This window comes from Diabrotica undecimpunctata, chromosome 10 (genome assembly GCF_040954645.1).
Source record: "Diabrotica undecimpunctata isolate CICGRU chromosome 10, icDiaUnde3, whole genome shotgun sequence".
Lineage (NCBI taxonomy): Eukaryota > Metazoa > Arthropoda > Insecta > Coleoptera > Chrysomelidae > Diabrotica > Diabrotica undecimpunctata.
The window spans coordinates 52,163,594-52,183,469 of NC_092812.1; the positions used below are offsets into that span (position 1 = coordinate 52,163,594).

The 19,876-nt window shown below is 31.2% G+C and overlaps 1 protein-coding gene across 2 annotated transcripts in view; it reads left to right on the forward strand.

The window, feature by feature from the left end:
- Positions 1-4,590: 4,590 nt before the first annotated feature.
- The window catches only part of LOC140451864 (mid1-interacting protein 1-like), a 37,502-nt gene continuing 22,216 nt past the window's right edge, over positions 4,591-19,876 (forward strand). The window contains exon 1 of one of the 2 annotated variants that reach the window (XM_072545778.1): positions 4,591-4,832. In XM_072545778.1, coding sequence (XP_072401879.1) covers positions 4,759-4,832 — 74 coding nt within the window. In that variant the 5' untranslated portion in view covers positions 4,591-4,758. Of the gene's footprint in view, positions 4,833-16,560; positions 16,695-19,876 lie in introns of those variants that run through there. The other variant, XM_072545779.1, reaches the window with a different exon arrangement.

The following is a 19,876-nucleotide window of genomic DNA, read 5'->3' on the forward strand; positions in this document are numbered from 1 at the left end:
CTATATGGGTTTCATGCCAGTGTTTCGGTATTTCTTTTCTTTCCCAGACTTCTCTTTTAAGATGATATATCTCAAGGTGGAGCTTTTCTCCCTCTTTTTTAGTAGTTCCGCCTGTATGCCGTCTGGGCCTGGGGCTTTATGGTTTTTTAGGGACGAAATTGCGGACTTTACTTTAGCTAGTGTGGGCTCTGGTATTTCAGGTTCGGCTAACTGGTACTGTCTTTGTTGCCCTGTCGTTGTGGGTTTTTCTGTATTTAAGAGTTGCTCAAAATACTTTCTCCATTGGCGGCTTATCTCCTCGTCGTCTGTGAGCAATTGTCCTGCATCGTTTTTTATAAATCTTGGGCTGTTGATCGTGTTGCCTTCATTGTTTTTAGGTCCTTATAAAACTGTCTAGACTGACCGGTTCTATGTTCCCCCTCCAGTTGCTGTATTCGCGCTTCTAGGTACTGTTTCTTTTTTCTTCTCAAATGTCTTCTGGTTTGAGTCCTTACTCTGTTATAGTCTTTCCTGTTCTCATCTGTATGGCGTGTTAGTAACTCTAGCCTCTTGATTGCTTTCTGATGCAAGCTTTGTTCGCACTCCTGGTCAAACCACTGATTTTTCTTTTTGCTATTCCTTTCTTTTCCTATAGTTTCCGCTGCGGCACTTTCTATGGTTACATAGTAGCGGTTTAAATTTGATAAAAGCTTTATGAGTTGTCTACAAATCACCAGAGAGGATAGAATAAGAACAGAGGAAATATGGAACAGAATGGAAGTAGAATGCTCAATTACAAAAAAGTTAGAAAACAAAGCTCTGCAGTGGTCTGGGCACGTACGAAGAATGCCAGAGCATAGGTGAGCGAAAACAATATTGAATTGGGACCCGCCGAGAAGAAGATGGAGAGGAAGATCTGCTATAAGATGGAAAACGTGCATATAAAATGCTATGATAGATAAAGACCTTAGAGACGGTGACTGGGAGAATAGAGTGCTGTGAATGACGAAAACGGCAAACTCGACAAACGGCAATAATGGAAAAATCCGAAGAATACCTTTCCACCACCCGGGTCTAAATTCAATCTTTGTTGAATGCAATTTCCAAAACCGTTATTTTGGCAAGTTTTTTTCTCGTCAATATACTTAGGTATTGCTAAATTTTCCAATGTAATCTTGTTTTGTCTGCCGCTTAAAATATATAACACCACGTATGTTCGTCAAAAGACTTTTTTATTTGGGTAAGATATGTTATAATTATTTTAAACATGTCTATTTTTATTTTTGAATTTATCGGTTCTTTGCCGGTCAGATAGCTTACTGTTACTAATTACAGGGAGTTAACATAATCTTAATCGCCGCCAATTATATTCTTAATTTTGAGTGGTGTTCAGTTAAATGTTCGCCAAATTATTATCATTTGTGGTTTTTTAACACCTGTTGTAGGTTTATTTTAATCTGCCTATACATTAAATATATTTTCGTTTCTTTTTTAGCTTTTTATTGATATTATCTTTGTTCTTGTATTCTGAGCATCTGATTTTTTGTTTATATCTTTCATGTGTTCCTAATCCTGTGTCTCTATCTTTTACTTTGATATTTCTTGTACTTTGGAGTTGCACAAAATGTAAAAACAGAGCAGTATTTTATATTTATTAATATGTTATTTAGCTTAAATTTATCGTACTAGGTTATCATTATGTAATAAAAAATACAATTTACCTTGGCGTTTTGGTCTAACTATAAATATACAAGCGTGTTTTTATGTTTTTATATATTTTTAAGATAGTAAATAGTTATATAGTGCGATAGTAATAATTGACACAAGTAAAATTAAGTATGCAATTTTGTTACGAGAAATTTTTCAGTTTGTTCTAAGTTATAATTTTTTTTACAAACTTTGTTATTAACTTGCGATACTTATGTCGTTGTTCAATCAACTAACTAACATATGACAAGTTTTTTAGTTGTGCTAGTTTATTAATAGTTTTTATAAAAAATAATTATTTTTCTCAGATTAATTATCAACACTTACGTCTATGATTTTTAATTTATTGATTTTAATAGACTTTAAGCTATTTTTTCAAGAAAAGGTTAATGCGAGTTCATGTTAAAATAAAAGTAGAAAGTATTGTCATAGCTCACAAGAGAAAAAAATAATAAAAGTCCAGTCGTCCAGTCCCTATCTCTCCAGTCATCCTTATCCCATCGCCTTCCTCCGCCAAGCACGTATTCCCATATGTATTTCTCATGTCTTCATTGATGTTATCAAGGAACCTTGTTCTTGGTCTTCCTATTCTTCTCTGACCAATGGGTCTATCAAGGAGCATTTTTCTAGCTGGGTCATTTTGTTTTATCCGCATTACACGGCCTATCCACCTCAGACGTCCTATATTAATATGTTTTACGATATCTGGTTCCTGGTATATTCTATAAAGTTCGAAGTTGTATCGTATCCTCCACACTCCATTGTCATTCACTGCTCCATAGATTCGCCTTATTACTTTTCTGTCCAAACATGTTTTCATTACTTTTTGTTAGGGTCCAGGTTAACAATAATACGCCCAGTCCTAACCCATATGTTAGGACTGGGCGTATTATTTTTTTGTAAAGTTTTATTTTTGTACCGTAAATACATATTTCTGACTATTTGGTCATCATCACTACGATGCAGCCAAATTAGGAAAGGTAAATGTTAACTTGGAATAGGATCACTATAGAAGCAATACAACAAATTTGTGGCAATAATTTTATAGGTTTCCAGAGCAACAATTAACACATCCACGCAGTAAGCTACAGCCACCAGAGAAAAGGAATGCCAAACGTTTAGAACGTTTCAAATCCTCGTGTAGTGATTCTCCTATCCTAAGGTTCATAACATTCTCCTATCCTAAGGTTCATAACATTCTCCTATCCTAAGGTTCATAAAATTGTCCTATCCTGATTTGGCTGCACCATACTGATGACGACCAAATAGTCCGAAATACGTATTTACAGTTGCTTTCCATCTTATATTCATATTATTTTACTTTTTTTTTGGTGTACGCTATGCTGATACTTTCTACCTTTGTTGTATATAAAGATGCTACCAATACAGATTAATTATTAGTCTGATGAACCACACATTAAAAAAAATTTAATTCGTCGGAAGGGACGACCTAGATGAAACCCAGTTTGGATTTAGAAATGCGTTAGGTATCCGTTAGTTACTTTTTGGCTAAAATGTACTTCTCTAAAAATGCCGCTACCAACATAAAGATATTTATGTGACTTTCGTCGATTACGAAAAGGGTACACCCGGAACACGTTTGAACATATTAGGAACCAAAGGCATTGATGGTAGAGATCTACGTATCATAGCAAACTTATGTTGGAAGCAGTTATACGAGTCGATGGGAGATTACCCAACGAATGTTACATTCAAAGAGGCAATCGGACGCATCGGGATGCATTGTATCTTTTCTGATATTTAATATCTATTCGGATATAATTTTTAAACAGGCATTGTAAGATAAAGAGTGAAAATCAGTAGTGAACTGATTAATAATCTTAGATATGCTGACGAGACTTTACTTTATGCAATAGTCGCTAGGGCATTTAAGAGTTTTTGCATTGCGTAAACACTACAGGAATGGATATAAAAATTAATGTTTCTAAGACAAAATGTATGATTATAATCAGAAAGATTTCATACCTAGGGCATGTTTTTCGAAAAGACTGGTACATAATCCTTTAGTTTATCATGAAAGGTAAAATCAAAGGCCGCAGAGGAATTGGGAGGAAGAATCTTCGCCAAGACTCTGATGAAGCTTCCTCCGTGGTTATTGTTAGTGGTTGTCCTGGAAACCATCAGGGTCTTCTAACTCTAATGCCACAAATTGGTCGCATTGCTCCTATAGTGATCCTTTTCCAAGTTAACATGCTCCTTTTCTAACTTGACTGCACCGTACTGAAGACGACCAATAGTCAGAAATACGTATATACGGTTGCCTTTCATCGATATAACTATTTTGTTTTTTGTTTTCCTGTTTTGCGAGACATGCCATTACATTTTACTTATACTATATATATATATATATATATATATATATATATATATATATATATATAAATATATAAATATATATATATATATATATATATATATATATATATATAAAGGAAATTTAATCTTTGCAGATTAGTTAAATAGTAAACTCTTAAATATTGGGGAAATCTGCAAGAATATATATATATATATATATATATATATATATATATATATATATATATATATATATATATATATATATATATATATATATATATATATATATATATTACACATGTCATTTTATTATTAGAGAATAAATATTTATCCTATTATAGGCACTACCCTTGTGTCGTTTCTTGCTTGGAGCGTAATAGAATGAAAGTGCAATGTTGTTACCGATCGATTTTCGGTAACCTTGTGAGATATCTAGAAATTTATGAGATATGACAACGGTGCTTAGTGTTTGGAAGCGCGTCCATCGCACCTGTCTAAGCATCGAGGCGCATGAGTTGGAAAAGAGAGCGCACATGACACAAAATCAAGGCTCCTGATTCGTCGTTGTGCGTCAGACGACTAGGTATCGTCATCGACATATAAAATTAAAAGAGAACAGAACATTCAGAATTTGTAAGTCACACTCAGGGATTGGGTGTTTCTTTAATATCTCGCTGCAAGGTTGTTTTCACTGACCAACGTACGAGTTTTTGTTATATTTGTTCGCGCAGTTTAAATAATTTAAAGGACCCAATGTTGAGTGAAAATCAGAATCTAGCCATGAACGGTTACCTAGAAAGTATATCCACCAACTTAGAAAATAGCAGGTATGTTTTTGTTTATATTAGTTACTTCTTTTGAATTATTTACTGCATTAGTGAAAGTCATAAATTCTTTAACTGACATCAGAATTTAGAACATCGGGACCCTAACCTCCAACCAAAAGCCTTCATAGACTTTACCTTCAGGTGAAATCTAGTCACTACTGTATCATTTTTATTTAAAAATCCAAATGACTAACTACCTCTGATGTAACCAAGATAATATAATATTTAATTAATTACAATTAAAAAATAGGAATTATTTCACTAATTTCTCTAAAATTACCGGCTTATAGGTCGATAAAATCACGTGTGGGTTTGCACCAATAGCAGCTCTCCGATTGGGCCTTAACAGAATCGTATGATATGTAAGGAACAACCTTTTAGCCTAATTTTTTAATGATTCCCTGTTTGTTATTGAATTATTTTTTATTGTTTGGTCTATATTTAGTCTGATGACAACTATCTGAATCGTTTTCGATTCCATAATCTTTCATTTTGACGTTACCTGTAACATTTCTGTATATTTGTAAATATTATATAGCATAAACAAACAAAATCTGTTTTATTCACAAATTTTTATGCAGATAATTAATACATAGTGTATATTCATTGTCATTCCTTGCTTCTACATTGGTAATGGGTGAGCTTTATGTGTTTAGAACAGTTACATATTAACCTGCAGGGCGAAACTGTTCCTTAACCAAGGAGCATTTTAAAAAGCTTGGTGCCTCATTTCCCCAAAAATAAAGTGTTAGTATCAGTCATTTACCACTGTATTGTGGTAATCGCAACGTTGGTTATAATTCCCATCCTGTGGCATTTCTGTATCTATTATCTATTTTATATGATCCGTCAAGTCTGCTGGTTTTATTTGATATTGGATCCATTAATTTACTTCTGTTAATAAAATGAGTTCTAGTATTACATTATTTTTTCATTGCTGTAGTTCAACCCGTGTTTTTTTACGTCCCTTTTTTATCATTTTTTTAAACTGTTTTTGTAGCATCTCAGGTTATTCATTTGTTTTTTATATAACGTCTAGTTTATTTCCTTATTTATAATTTGTCCACTCAACACTGCATGATAAGTAATTATTTAATATATATGTACATATATCTCTTTCTGAAAATAAATTGATATTATTTCCCAGAAATGTCAACATAGTATTATTATCTTCTGAGAATTTTTAGTTGTTTCTTTTCCATTTAAATTACCTATTATCTACAGGTTATCATTGAATTTGTACCAGCAACGATGTTCAATTCTCTATTATTAAGTCATCACTCGACATGTCTAGTTGCTTTCTGCATTATTTCCATTATCTGTCTTGTTTGTGTTTAAATGTCTATTCGTCATTTTTGCTATTATCTTGCTGATAAGATTGCTGTAAAAGTTTCAAGAACTAGTCTGTTCATTGGCAAAAATAAAAAATTTACGATGACGAATTCTATCAGGCTATTAGACAAGAGTTAAATAAAAAAATTTTGACGACAGGAAATATATTATCGACTATTGATTGGGCAGTACAACCACAGGATAAATGCAAAAAAAATTATATTATAGAACAAACCTAGACTTATATTATAATTTAGAAAAATACATTCCATTCGAATTAAAAAACATTGTTAGTCATTCAGAAAGAGAAACATGTGTTAAGGTGATGTTCGAGTAAGATAGCCCACTTTCAATACTAACCAAATACATATTCTTCCTTCAGCAGTGAAGGTATCCATATCTCACTATCTCACATTAACTTACTATCATTCCCCTTGCCTTTATGCCTATGAAGTGTCAGCTTCTCCCAATTAACATTTCTGCTTAAATTTCTATCTGGTCATACCGATTTACATATATCACAAACATATCTTGCCTTAGGGTCTCCCACCATTTCTTTTTTGGTCTTCCTCTCTAACTTCTTCCAATAACTTAACTATTTAGCGATTCTTCGTATTAAGTGATTATTACTTCGACCTATGCTCTCTTATTTCTCTCAGAGTTCTCTAAACATTTTCATTCGTAATTTTATCCAATCCCAAGGATCGTAGATCAAGGATTACTTGATTAGATTGATCTATCCGTACTTCTTCTATTCTTCATGGGTAACGACGAACCGAAGGAAAGACTTCGTACTGAAATGTATGCCATTAACCAACTTAACAGCTCAACGATTCTTCGTATTAGGTGATTAATACTTCAACCTATGCTCTCTTGAACTCTCTCAGAGTTCTCCAAATATATTCATTCGTAATTTTATACTTTCTTGTCATTTTTGTCTTTAAAACACCATAGACTTACCATTACTTTCAAATTTCACTGTTATTTGATCCAAAATTAGAGTATAAATAAGCACTGAGCTCGGATTGAATCCTACTTTCACATGAAATTTATCTCTCCTACACCTGTCACTTATAGTAGTTGTTAGTCCATCATACATAGTCTCTTCATCAATGAATACCATATAAGTCATTCTTGATTCTTTTATTGTTCCATCTCCTGCGTTATAATTGTTTTGTGTATAACTGTTTAGAACAGCGGTAAATAAAATTAGAATCGCCATATTGATGTCCAACCTCCGACTTCCAAGCCTTATAATATATTAATTGCATCTGATGTTGATCTGTTTTGCATAAAGCCAAACTGATTATGGGATATTTCGGTTTCTTCACGCATCCATCTATCAATTACTCTCTCATATATTTTCATGGTTTGACTAAGTAGTTTTATAGTTCTGTAATGGGCCCATAGTTGAACATCCCCTTTGTTTTTGTACTAAGGTACTGCTTCTCCATTCATCGGGAATTTGCCCCATTTTCATAATTAAGCCAATTATTTCAGTTCCTAGGTTCTTAAAATAATCTATTTGAGGAGGATTTTGTCTTTTGGATTTTGTGCATTGGAAGAAATGAAGCGTTACATGGAGGAATAAGCTTTGGAACTTAAAAAGACCGTGGAGGTGCTATTCAAAGTGACTATCAAGTCCAAATTATCTATATAAAGACACAGGAAAGCGAATATCACCAAAAGTATGATTCAGTTTTTCATAATCTTGTTCATTTTGAAAGTCATATTTTAATTAAACTAATCTCATTACATAAATTGTTAATTTCCTTTATTAGTTACTTATCTATTTCTATTAGTTCCTAATAAACTCTCATTAGAGTTGTTTATATATAGAAATGTTTATGTATAGATCTGGAAAATTAAAATTTAGTTGTTTTGTACTGTTCAATAGATCTCCATAACTACTGTTGTTTAAATAAATTTTTATATTTTGTTAGGTTTGTTACCTAAATATTTTATTACGTACTATACTTCTTCCGTATTCCTGATTTTAACTAGCTGCAACTGTTGACATTCTTGTTAATTATGCTGTTTTAAAAGCTTGTATATCTTTTATTGCCATTTTTTATGTCAACCTGTTGCTCCGTTTGTAAGTTTTATAGGACATTTGGATTGTATAGTAGACCATAAAATTTTACTGTTCATCTACACTACCCTAACTGCACTCAATCCACTATTCTTTGTATTCATTTAATTTGTACAATTGCTTTATACTCATTTAATACTTAACGTACTGTAAAATGTTTATTCATTTCATTGTGTCCTGCGAAATTCATTAGGTATATTAAATTTTATGTCCTTTTTTTGTGACAAAATAATAAATTATCTAAGGAAACACGTTCCTTATAAATTATGTTAAAGGCGTATTTAATTGCCTAGTAAACAGTTCGCAGTTATCAATTTTTTTAGTAAAAATAATAAAATAATTTTAAAACTTTTCACTATAATTGGATAGTTTATTTAACACCAATATTTTAATATCTTTACATTTTTTTTCTGTCGAACTTATATTCAAGTTTTTTATTCTCGTAAACAGGAAAGTACCATAGAATTTTGAGATTATTTTAGTTTTAATTTTCTCTTAGTATGCATGCGAAATATGACAAATAATCTGAAACCTTGAGCCACGAGACCATTAACAGATGTTTAAAAAATCATAATCAGTTTCGGTTTTTGGAGAAATACACTTGTACAAAACAAAATAGTCAAGGTAGACCCGAACGTTACTAGATTGGATGACTATTTGCACTACCCACTACTTTCACGGCCTTCATATTATGATCTTTTTTCGTTAGATAAAATTTTTATTGCTGAACCTGTATGTTATTTATGTATAAAGTCCATAGAATTTGGAGCTCCAAAAGTTCTTGACGTTTTGAGGAAGGTATTTGAACGGGTAACTAAAACAAAAACACTTAAGGTCACAATTATTTTTTATTTTTTATTTACTCTCTGCATCTCTGTTTTTTACCTATTCGGTTATACCTATTTCCAGGACATCTTTCCCCCCATTATAATATCTATACAGGGTGTGGCGCGACAAGTTTTGATTAAAAGTAATAGCGGATACAGTTATGTTAAAAATCTGAAATTACGAGCTTTAATGACGCTGAGTTAAAATATAATGTTGTCCTGAATGTGGCACTTCCGGTTATATCGGAAGTAAACATCAACTTTGTTATACATAAATAGAACCTAATATTTTTTTTATTTTAGAATTCTAATGAAATTTTAGATAAAATTTGTGTATAATGTGCTTAGTTGCTTAAAGTTGCTTACTTTACCCTGTATTTTATTACATTTTCTGACGAAAATACTTCATTTGTGATATAGGCAAAAAATCTAAAATTTCATTGTAGAATTCTATAGGTTCTATTTAAAATAACAAAGTTGACGTTACTTCTGGTATAACTGGAAGTGCTATAGTACATTTGAAAATGATTGATAGCACAAATGTTATAACAAAGGTCTAAACACAGGGTTGGCAATGCGAAAAAATGTAATAATTGATACCTTCTTATATGAATTTTCACTCGACTTTAATATGATCACCACCTTTAAATGCAATAAATCATAAAATTCAAATGAGCAAACCCTAAGGGATTAAGCAATAACTGAACGCCTCACTAACGAAGAACATAAAATTAATTTAATGTCAACATTACATTAATTTTTATAAAAATACTAAATATTGGTTTAGGACATTTCCTTACAATTTAATAATAAATATATTTCAGGTATTAGCGTTATATAAACTTATAATTAGTAATGTAGGTATATAATTATATACCTAAATACATAAGTTATCTTCTTCCGATAAGGAGGCATCATCATCAGTTTCTTCATTTCCCACAGAAATAATAATTAGCTCTATTGTTTCCTCTATTCATATCGAGTTTCCAGAATGTTTTTTCCTCTGCTATGACACGTCTTATAGCTTTTTGCCAATTGTCAGGGGTTAAGTTCACAGTGATAAGGTGGGAACCGCAACACTTGAACTCCATGTTCTTTTGCTATTTCATCTACACTATACTTCTTAAATTTTGATGAATATTTTTTGGCATAGCTACAATAACTCTTTTTTGAGTAAACTATCTGCTGACACTACTACATATGTCTTTGGTTATTAGCCAATCCAAGTAACAGTTCCTTGTAATTTTGAATGGACATGGCATTGTCCATGACTATTACAGAATTGGTGGGTAATAGATATATCATTTGACTAAAATATTCCTCAAAAACATCAGCAGTCATTTCTTCATGGTAGTCGTTCGTAGAATTTGAAATAAAATCTAGCAATCCGTCATCAACAAATCTTACATCTTCTCCAATACGAGTGATAATTAAACGGCGACCTTTACCATTTGGAAATGTTAAGCCCGTAGACAATCCTTCTATAAGTGCCTGACTAGCATTTGTAACCAGTTTATCTTATCAAATTTTTTTTAAAAAATGTGCTTCATTTATCCATGTTTCCTTTAAATAAAAAATATTTTTGGCTTCTCTACTCAATTTTCGAATTTCCATTAAATATTGCCTCCTTCAACAAATTATTTCTGCCTTCTCTATGAGCGAAGATTTTCTATTGTTATTCTTATAAACGAATCCTAATTCACTCAAAGTTTTCCACTATTTATCTATTTTAATGTTTGGCAAAGATTCGTCTTCATTAATGTCTCTAAAAGTTTATCCAAAGTAGAAATCTTTTTTGTAAATAAAATGAATTAACTTTTCTTCGAATCGATTGTTTCACAGTAACGTCTATATGAATGGGATTTCTCCCTGTTAACGTTTTAGGTGCTTCTGTAATACTTCCACTCTTTCGTTGCTTTAAAAGTCTATAAATAATTCTCCAATTACGGTCATATCTGAACACTTAGTAACTATACTCCGAACATTACTTGTAAAATGTTCATGTACATTTTTAACATTACAGTTTTCATTGGCAATGTTAAATGACACTTTAATTTCACAGGAATAAAATTAGACGTTTCTAACATTTTTAATATACAAGTTCACTTATTAATATCGCTTTTTATTATAGAACTAATAATTCTGCTGCCTGAAAATTTTAACCCTTTCTAACAAAGTTAAGGGCTGATAAATTGAGCCACTCTTTTTTGGAAATATTTTGTAGCTGTAGAGATTACGTACTTATATAATTTGTTGATTAAAATGACCACAAAATTTAAGATAATTGAAATAAATTCTTATTTTTAAAAGTTTTAGGTAAAACCCAAACATTTCCAGAACAATACTGAATATTTTATTTTAGGAAATCTCCGTCACTGTTTTATGATGGTATATTGGGTTTTATCTCACGTGCAATAAAATTTGTGCTATCAATCATTTTCAAATGTACTATACATTCAGAACATTATATTTCATTCACCCACCATTACTTTTAATCAAAACTTATCGCACACTCTATATAAGTACTTTTTATATTTTTACTTTCATTTATGTGGCCCTTTATGAAGTTACCATATTATGTTCTTCTTTTATGAGTGTCTTTTTGGTAGATTTTCTCTGATCAATACTTTTGCTATCTTCTTCAGTTACTTACACAACTCTTGCCTGCTTTTTAAATAAGTTTGTTAGTCATTTTCCATATTCGTTTCGTGTTACGTTTTTGTATAAAGCATTTTCCCTTTTGTTTAGATTATTACTTGCTTTCTTTGGATTTCTCCAAAGACATTATATGAAAATCTTTCCTTGATAAGGCTCACGTTATGAACATTTATGACATATTTTTTTGGTAATTTTTTACTTCTGCTTGAAAATTAAGATAGAGGCTCGGTTTTTTAATTCGATTGGTGTTATGTTCCGTCGAAAGAGGTTTTAGCTTTCTCTAGAATCGTATCCGGTTAAAATTTAATAGCAGAGTTTATTAATTATTGTTTTAACTGTTTCTATTATAATCAGTGACATATAGTTTTATATTCTGCTTTTGTGAGTTAGTTCATACTGCAATAATTAGAAACAGTTTTGCGATGCAGAGGGTACCATGAATAAAACAAATAATGTTTTATTAATAATAAACAGTCCGTTTAATAAGTGGTCCCAGTAGTACTTTCACAGCACGTGTGAATATATTTGTATATTCTGGTTTTTTAAGCCTACACGCTCGTCCGGTGGGGATCTAGTTAGTAAGTAACACAGATAACATCTCTTGCCGTACTGTCCATCCATAGTTCGATCCCAAACTCTAGTCCAAGTAGCAGAACCATTAAGATATTCTCTACTTTAGCTGTTTTGTTTTTTGGCCAGGATTTGAACCGTCGATCTACTAGATCATTCACATTGCAGTGAATGCGTTTCGTCCGCGTGGCTCGCTTGGCAATCTGACCGCGTAGAATATACCGAAGATTAATTAATTTCACCTAAATAATACTAACCTTGCACAGACATGATTTTATTAATGTACGGTAAATTCTAGAGGCTTCTAAATTTACGTCGTTATTGCCCCAGGACTTAATTTTTGTCAAGGGAACCCCAAGCCTTGGAGTATTTCGAAATGTCGACTACACAAATTAGCATACTTCAAATTTATGATTAAATTGTTGTTTGGAATGTTAATATTTGCTAATGACAATGATCAGGATCTTCATTCGGGTCCTACCAAACAGAAAAACTTAAACAAATTGAAATGCTGAAACAATATATTTTATTATATTTAATTTTATTTATTATAATATACTTACATATTATATTATTATAAGTAATATTTAAAATATATACTGTTGTGATAATAGAAACATAATTAGAAGTAAATTAAAAAAATAACAAGCTACAAGGACAAAAATAGGAACAACAGATAACATTTACATATTGAACAATATACTTGGCAACATGGAACGGAAGAAAACGTACATTCAGGTTTATAGATATTAAAAATGCATTTCATTCCATGATAGAGAAATAATGGAAAGTTTATAAATCCCCAAAGCCTAATAAAAACAGTATATATCACATATATCAGAATCGCTGGAGTAGTACAAATAAACAAGAAGAGATCATCACCATTTACCATAGAACAAGAAGAGATGCGTAGAACAAAAGGACGGCCTCAGTTCGGTAGTATTTATAAACAGTATATAATGAAATATTCTTATCAACAGTAATATATTATTATGCGAGTGAAATATGGATGAATAACATAGGAAATTCGATAATGAAGCAGTTAAAAAATAGCGGGAAAAGTGAAGATATTGAAAAAGGGCAAACAAAGAAAAATAACAAAGCAGTTGATCGAATATTTCTGAAGAAGAGAGGAAATACCTATGAAAAGATGGAAAGATCAGATTACAGGTATGATGGGAAAGAAAAAGAACAAACACATCAACAGATGAAATAATTGTCAAAAGATTGATAGCACAAAAATAAAGAAAACCTTGTCTACGACGTTCCTGGTGGGTATAAGAAGTGTCGAAAAAGATAATATCTGAATAGTTTAGTTAGATAACCTGGAAGAAAAATGAATTGATGGCGCATTATCATTCGATTGTCCACATATTTTGTTGCTATAATGATAATAAAGTAGACGTTAGGGACAATTTTTCTTCAAAACACCAGCCTAATCGTAAATAATTAAAAATATTGATTTCCGTAGCCTTAAATTTTTTCATTCGTTTGCAGCCAACACTGATATTGATTATAGAAACCCTATACATATTTAATAATTCTTGTATGAATTTCCAGAACATTTCAGTCATAACAATCTTACGAACGGAAAAACTTATAACTATACTTTTAATTGCATTAAAAATTCACTTGTGAACTTGTTTATGTAACCATTAAACCGTATGGGAACGCTTTTTTTTCGCCTTTTTCCATTCTTTTAGCTAGTTGATGGATCGATCTGAAATTTTGACGGTTTGTCAAGAACCAAAATACCCAACATAGGGCGAAGTAACAAATATCTAGATTGGTTTTTTACAATTGTTCTAAACAATTAATTCTAACGCTTTATGTTTTACAAAATAAAGTTTTGTAATTTTACCTCAAATATTATGCTTTTTAATGATAACCAAAAAATTGAAAAATGGCATTTTTTACACTAAATTGTAAATAAATACGTCGAAATATCTGCAGAAAACGTATAGGTTTTCTTTATATAGGACTATAATTACTAAAAAATTCAGATACCTGGATTTGTCACAGTCCGAAGCAGGATCTTTTTATGCATATTTTTCGTTATTATAATTTCTTGTCTTGTCGTCGTATTATTTGCTAATGTTCTGTTTTTTTGTGTATTGAAAATGAAAGACTCTGATAAAACACGTATTTATATAGGTTTCATTGATAGAATTGTGGCTGATACGTTATTATAAATATTTATCATGTTTAGGGAAAAACCTGTGCTAAATATCTTCCGCTTGCATTTTATTTTTAAATTTTAACAAAATATCTCGGTCTCGAAACATAAACACACATAATTAAATATTTAACATTATAAACATAAGATCTTTAACCTAATAAGTTCTGTTGACTAATCAGATGATGCAATAAATATTAATGAAGCTCAACATCACACCACTTTGTTACCCGGCAATCTAAAGCAAGCAAAAACAGGTATTGGCCAATCCTTTCCGCCATTTGGATATAAATAAAATAATAGTGATCTGGCCATTGTTGCTCAAGACTTGGTATTTTTAAAAATATTTTTAATTATATCAAAAAAGTTTTGGTTTGATAATAGCCATACGTATTTAATTAAATATATTTTTTATTCATTGACGTTAGAAACAACGATTGTAATTTATCATTTTTATTTCAGTTATGTTATATCTATTTCATATAAATATATATTTTAAAAGCCTTTTGATATGTATACACTATATTTTTCCTACCAATTTTGTAGATTTTGTCTCGTTTGATAAAAAACTCTAAACAACACATTTGACATCACATAAACGTAATAATTCATTACCTTTCAAAAAAGAATTTGCTAATTAATGGTGTACTCCCAAAGAGATACTTGGCTAAAGTTGTGAATTCAGAGTCCAGATCAGTTGTCCAGATAGCACGAGTTAGATTTATATGACAGCTTTTTGCAAAAGTTCTGTTTTTGGACATATGATCTCTTCGACCATGTGCTCTCGTTTATCTTACATTTCTTTTTTACTAATTTCATAGTATTTCAAGATTTTGCCTTATCTACTACCATTCGCAAACCCTTATTGGTTTGTCTGGTATGTCAACTTGTCTTGCATAATGGTTCAAGGCTATTGTAAGTAAATATTGTAATTTCAATTAAGTTTTATATTTTTATGCTTTCAGTTTTTTTCAATCGATATTGTACGAAATGGAAGTATCTTCGTAAAATGCTCTGGAAAGTTGGTTGTTTGTCTCTGGTGTTTTCTCATCTATTTATTATTTATTAACCACGTGGTATTCCCAGTAGTCTTAGAGACAAAATTAGATAGAAGGGAAACTTGCCTATTTGTTTTCACTTTGAAATTTTCTGTATAGTACTTTTGTTGCCTTTTTAAGTCTTGAATTTGTGTTGAAGATATCACTGCTTCCATAGGAGATAGTGTTCGGCCCAGATACTGTTTTATTACCATCTCAAGTATTCAACATGTCTTAATATCTCCTTGCTACATGACCAGAGTAGTACCACTGTAGGTTTACTCCCCTTTTTATGAAGTTAACTTGTTTTATCATCATCTTTCGAACTTCGGTAATAAGTTTGGCTGATTTTCTTTATTTTATTAAATCCTATTTATAATAGTCTCACTTCCATTATTATTGGAATACCATCATCATCATCATCATCATCATCATCCAGCCTTCATTATCACGTCCACTGCTGGACTTAGATCTCCCTTAAACTCCGTCGTCAGCCCAACGTATAGGTGGTCTTCCTCTACTACGTTTGTCTGCTCTTGGAATATGCATTCCCTTAAAAATAAAAAATAAACATTAAGCCAGTAATGAAATATAGAAACTATATTTTTTGACTTATTAAATTACAGGTAAATATCACAACACTGATACGTAAAAAATTAATGACAGTTACTCATCTTGAACGGTGTATTCGTAAAAAAATTAAATTACAAAACGGTAATTTGATCGATCTAGACTCTTACCTTCTGTGGCCTTCTATCAGGCCACACCGTAAAATCGTATGATGATTCGCACAAATCAGAATGAAGAGATTTGGTATCTATGTCTAGAAATAATAGAATCTCAGTACATGTGTTTTCTAAATCACAATCAGGAGACATTGTGCAATATTTTAAAAATCAACACGATATAAGCAAAACATTAGTTAATAGTAATAATGGAAGGGGTATCTTGACAGTATTTTAAGATTTTTAATTGGTAACAACGTGACGATTTATGTTGATATTGTTTTCTTCTTACTTAATACAGTGACTGCTGAGTATAAATAAAGTGCTTCTTCTTCACTTTTTTAAAACAATTTTGATCGTTGCGTTGTACCAAACTTTCTGTGTGAAAACAAGCTTAATCCAATCTCATGGGCAACCGTGGTAGCTTGGACATTGATGAAAGAGGGTATGTTACAGTGTATACAGATATCAGTAATGCATATAATTTACGTTATTTATTTTAAAATAAGATTTACCTCCATCTTTTTAAATTTATTTGTTTGATCAGGCGATCATTGCTATTTTTATTTAAAAGTTTTTTCTGACTTTTCTAATTGCTTACTCTAATTTTATAGTAAAGGTTTTATGTAACTGTTTTTTTTTTTTTCGTTTCTGGCGTACAACTTCGATTCACCGTTTTTTTTTTCTATAGAGAAAACTCTTTTGTTTTCGTCGTTTGATTTATAGTATCATATCAGATTCAATATTTCTCACATTACGTCATAATTCATGTGTCATAAATATTTTGTAAAGTATTTTCTATTAACTTTTCTATCCTAAATTGCGTATACCAAATAGTTCTTAATTTTCGAAAAATATACATAATTCTATTTTCCTTTTTATAAGCATCTTTCTTCTTCCTCTTTATAAGCAAGTCTGCTTGTTCATTGACGGATTAATACCTCTATTGAAGGTTGTCACTCCATCTTTCTTTCCATCTGTTTATGTGGTTATTCCATTCTTTTTTTTCTATTTTGTGTCCATTCATTTATACACTGTACGTTACATTTTCTTCTAATGTCTACACTTCTTTTTCAATCTCTCAGCGTATTTCCTGTAATTCTTCTCAGTACTCTCATCTCTGCCGTTTCCAGTAGTCTTTGCGTTGTGGCTTGGTCGGGTCTTGTTTTTGAGGCATATGTCATTATTGGTCTTACATTGGCTTTATAAATTCTTGATTTCATCTCAAGTATGTCTGTTTCGCCGTATAGTGTTATTAAGGCATCCTGTCAGTCTATTTGCTTTTTGTACTTGATTTCTCACTTCTTTTTCCAGGTATTTTATTTCCGTTACTTGTTCAATACTGACGCCATCAATTTCTATTTTACATCCGGTTGGTTCTTTGCTGACTACTATTGTTTTAGTTTTCTGAGATGAGATTGTCAAATTAAATTCTTTTGCTCTTATGTTAAATCTGTGGACTAGTCCTTGCAGACTATCTTCATCTTGGGCTATCAATATTGCATTGTCTGCCTAACAGAGTGTTTTGATTTCTTTGTTTCCCATTCTGTATCCTCTTCCTTTGTTAACGCTTTTGATGATTTCATCCATGATCAAATTGGAAGAGCATGGGGCTCAATGAATCCCCTTGTCTTATTCCGCTGCCTATTTCTATAAATTCTGTAAGTTGTCCATCTATTCTGACTTCCATTTTGTTGTTTTGGTAGATGTTTGGGAGCTTCTCTATAATACAGAAGATGGATTACATCTTTGAGTCTTACTCTGTCAAACGCTTTCCTTAGGTCAATTAGACACAGAAATGCTGGTCTATTATGCTCTAGTGATTTCTGAGTAATTTGCTTTATAACGAATATTGCATCTGAACACGATCTTCCACTACGAAAATCCTGTTGTTCATCTGCTAAACTTATGCTCTGATTTATTAGCAGTTGTAAAATTTTAATTGTAAGTTTTAGCGTAGTATTTAACAAGTTTATACCTCTGTAGTTTTCTGGCATTCTCTTTTTTCTCTTCTCAATTCTCTTTTTAAAACAATTTATTAAACTCTCCATTTGCTATCAATACAATAGTATGGTGATCCCGATCTTTCTTGTCTCTTAGTGACATCCCAATCAAAAACTATTTTACTGGTAACATTTCCAAGTTTGAATAGCAATCATAATAATTTATGGTCTGTACCCAGTTCTTTGTACTAATTTATTAATTTTCTTATTTAATCTTTGGGAGGTAATAATTCTTTTTGATGTTGTTTTTACTCCAAAAAGGTGTTATGTGATTGTTTTTAATCGGTTGCAATAATGTAGATAAACAGATGACAACGTGAGAGCTTGATTTTTATTAACATTACTTTTTAATGTGTTTAATACAAAGTTCAGGTTTATTATTTTTGCTCATTTTTAGGTAGGTGTTTTCTATTGAAAAGATAATAATTACATGGTCCGATTCAATAGTAAAATCTTTATTTGTAATCAGTTTTTATATTAAAGGTCGACATTTTGTTACTAAACCATTTTATAATTATTCTTGGAATATTCTGAAATGTTTTTTTATTATCCCCACTTTTATTACAATCTGTCTATACAATCTCAACCTAAATGTTTAGGTAGATAATAGACATTAAGTAATAGGATTGACAATTAAAATATTATGACATGCAGAGAGCATCCACTGATGTACCCATTTTTAAACTTCAATATTGACTATATTTGACACATATCTACACACATTTAGTATTGATCAATTTAACTTGGAATTTTTCGTCTTACGTTCGAACTGTATGCGGCTTAGCCGCAAACACATTGTTTTATGAACCGAAGTTGGTGTATTAGTTTTTTGTTTTCTAGACTAATACTAATAGGACGGTAGGACTGTGCATTTTCTGGTTCTTGTCCTAGTTTTAGTATTCTTGTTATCTGTGCTAATTTCCAGTGTGATAGGAAATGGCCTAATCCCATTAGAGTTAAATAATTGTGTAACGAGTACTGAAATAATTTCTTCTGTAGTTTGTAGTGCATATTTCCTGTCATTTGGCGTAAAAACTTTTTTTAAGGTGAGTCGCAAATGTTTCGGCTTTTTCTAGTGGACTTTTCGACCATTTTCCTGTTTTTGTTCCTAGTGTTTGTTCTGTTCCTACTAAGTGCTTGAATTTTAAACATCCTATAAAATTAGCAGCAATCATGTAGTAATTAAATAACAATTTAATGACATTTAAAGGGTTTTCACTCATGAGTTTGGTAGCTTTAAACATAAGGATTTTTTATTAAACTTCGTTCTAAAATATTTTTAGTTTATTCGTTTCACTACAGCAAAATCGAGAACATCTGGAATTTTCGCAGGGTCTGCAGGCCAGTATGTTGGCTTGATACTATGTTTAGGTTATATATTAGCATTGCTTTTTGCAGTTAACGGTATTATTAAGTCTAGAGCCCCACATTAGATGTTTTGAATTATTGTGGTCTCCGCTACAAATAATCCTAGGTCAAGGTGTATCAAAAAGGTTTTAAATTGTGGTTGTTTAATTGAATGTTTTGGTGGACAATATAGGACAATATATAAAGGTTATAGGTCCTGTCTAGTCTTCTACAAATACATTTGTGGCTTGATTGAGAACTTGATTTTTATTAACAT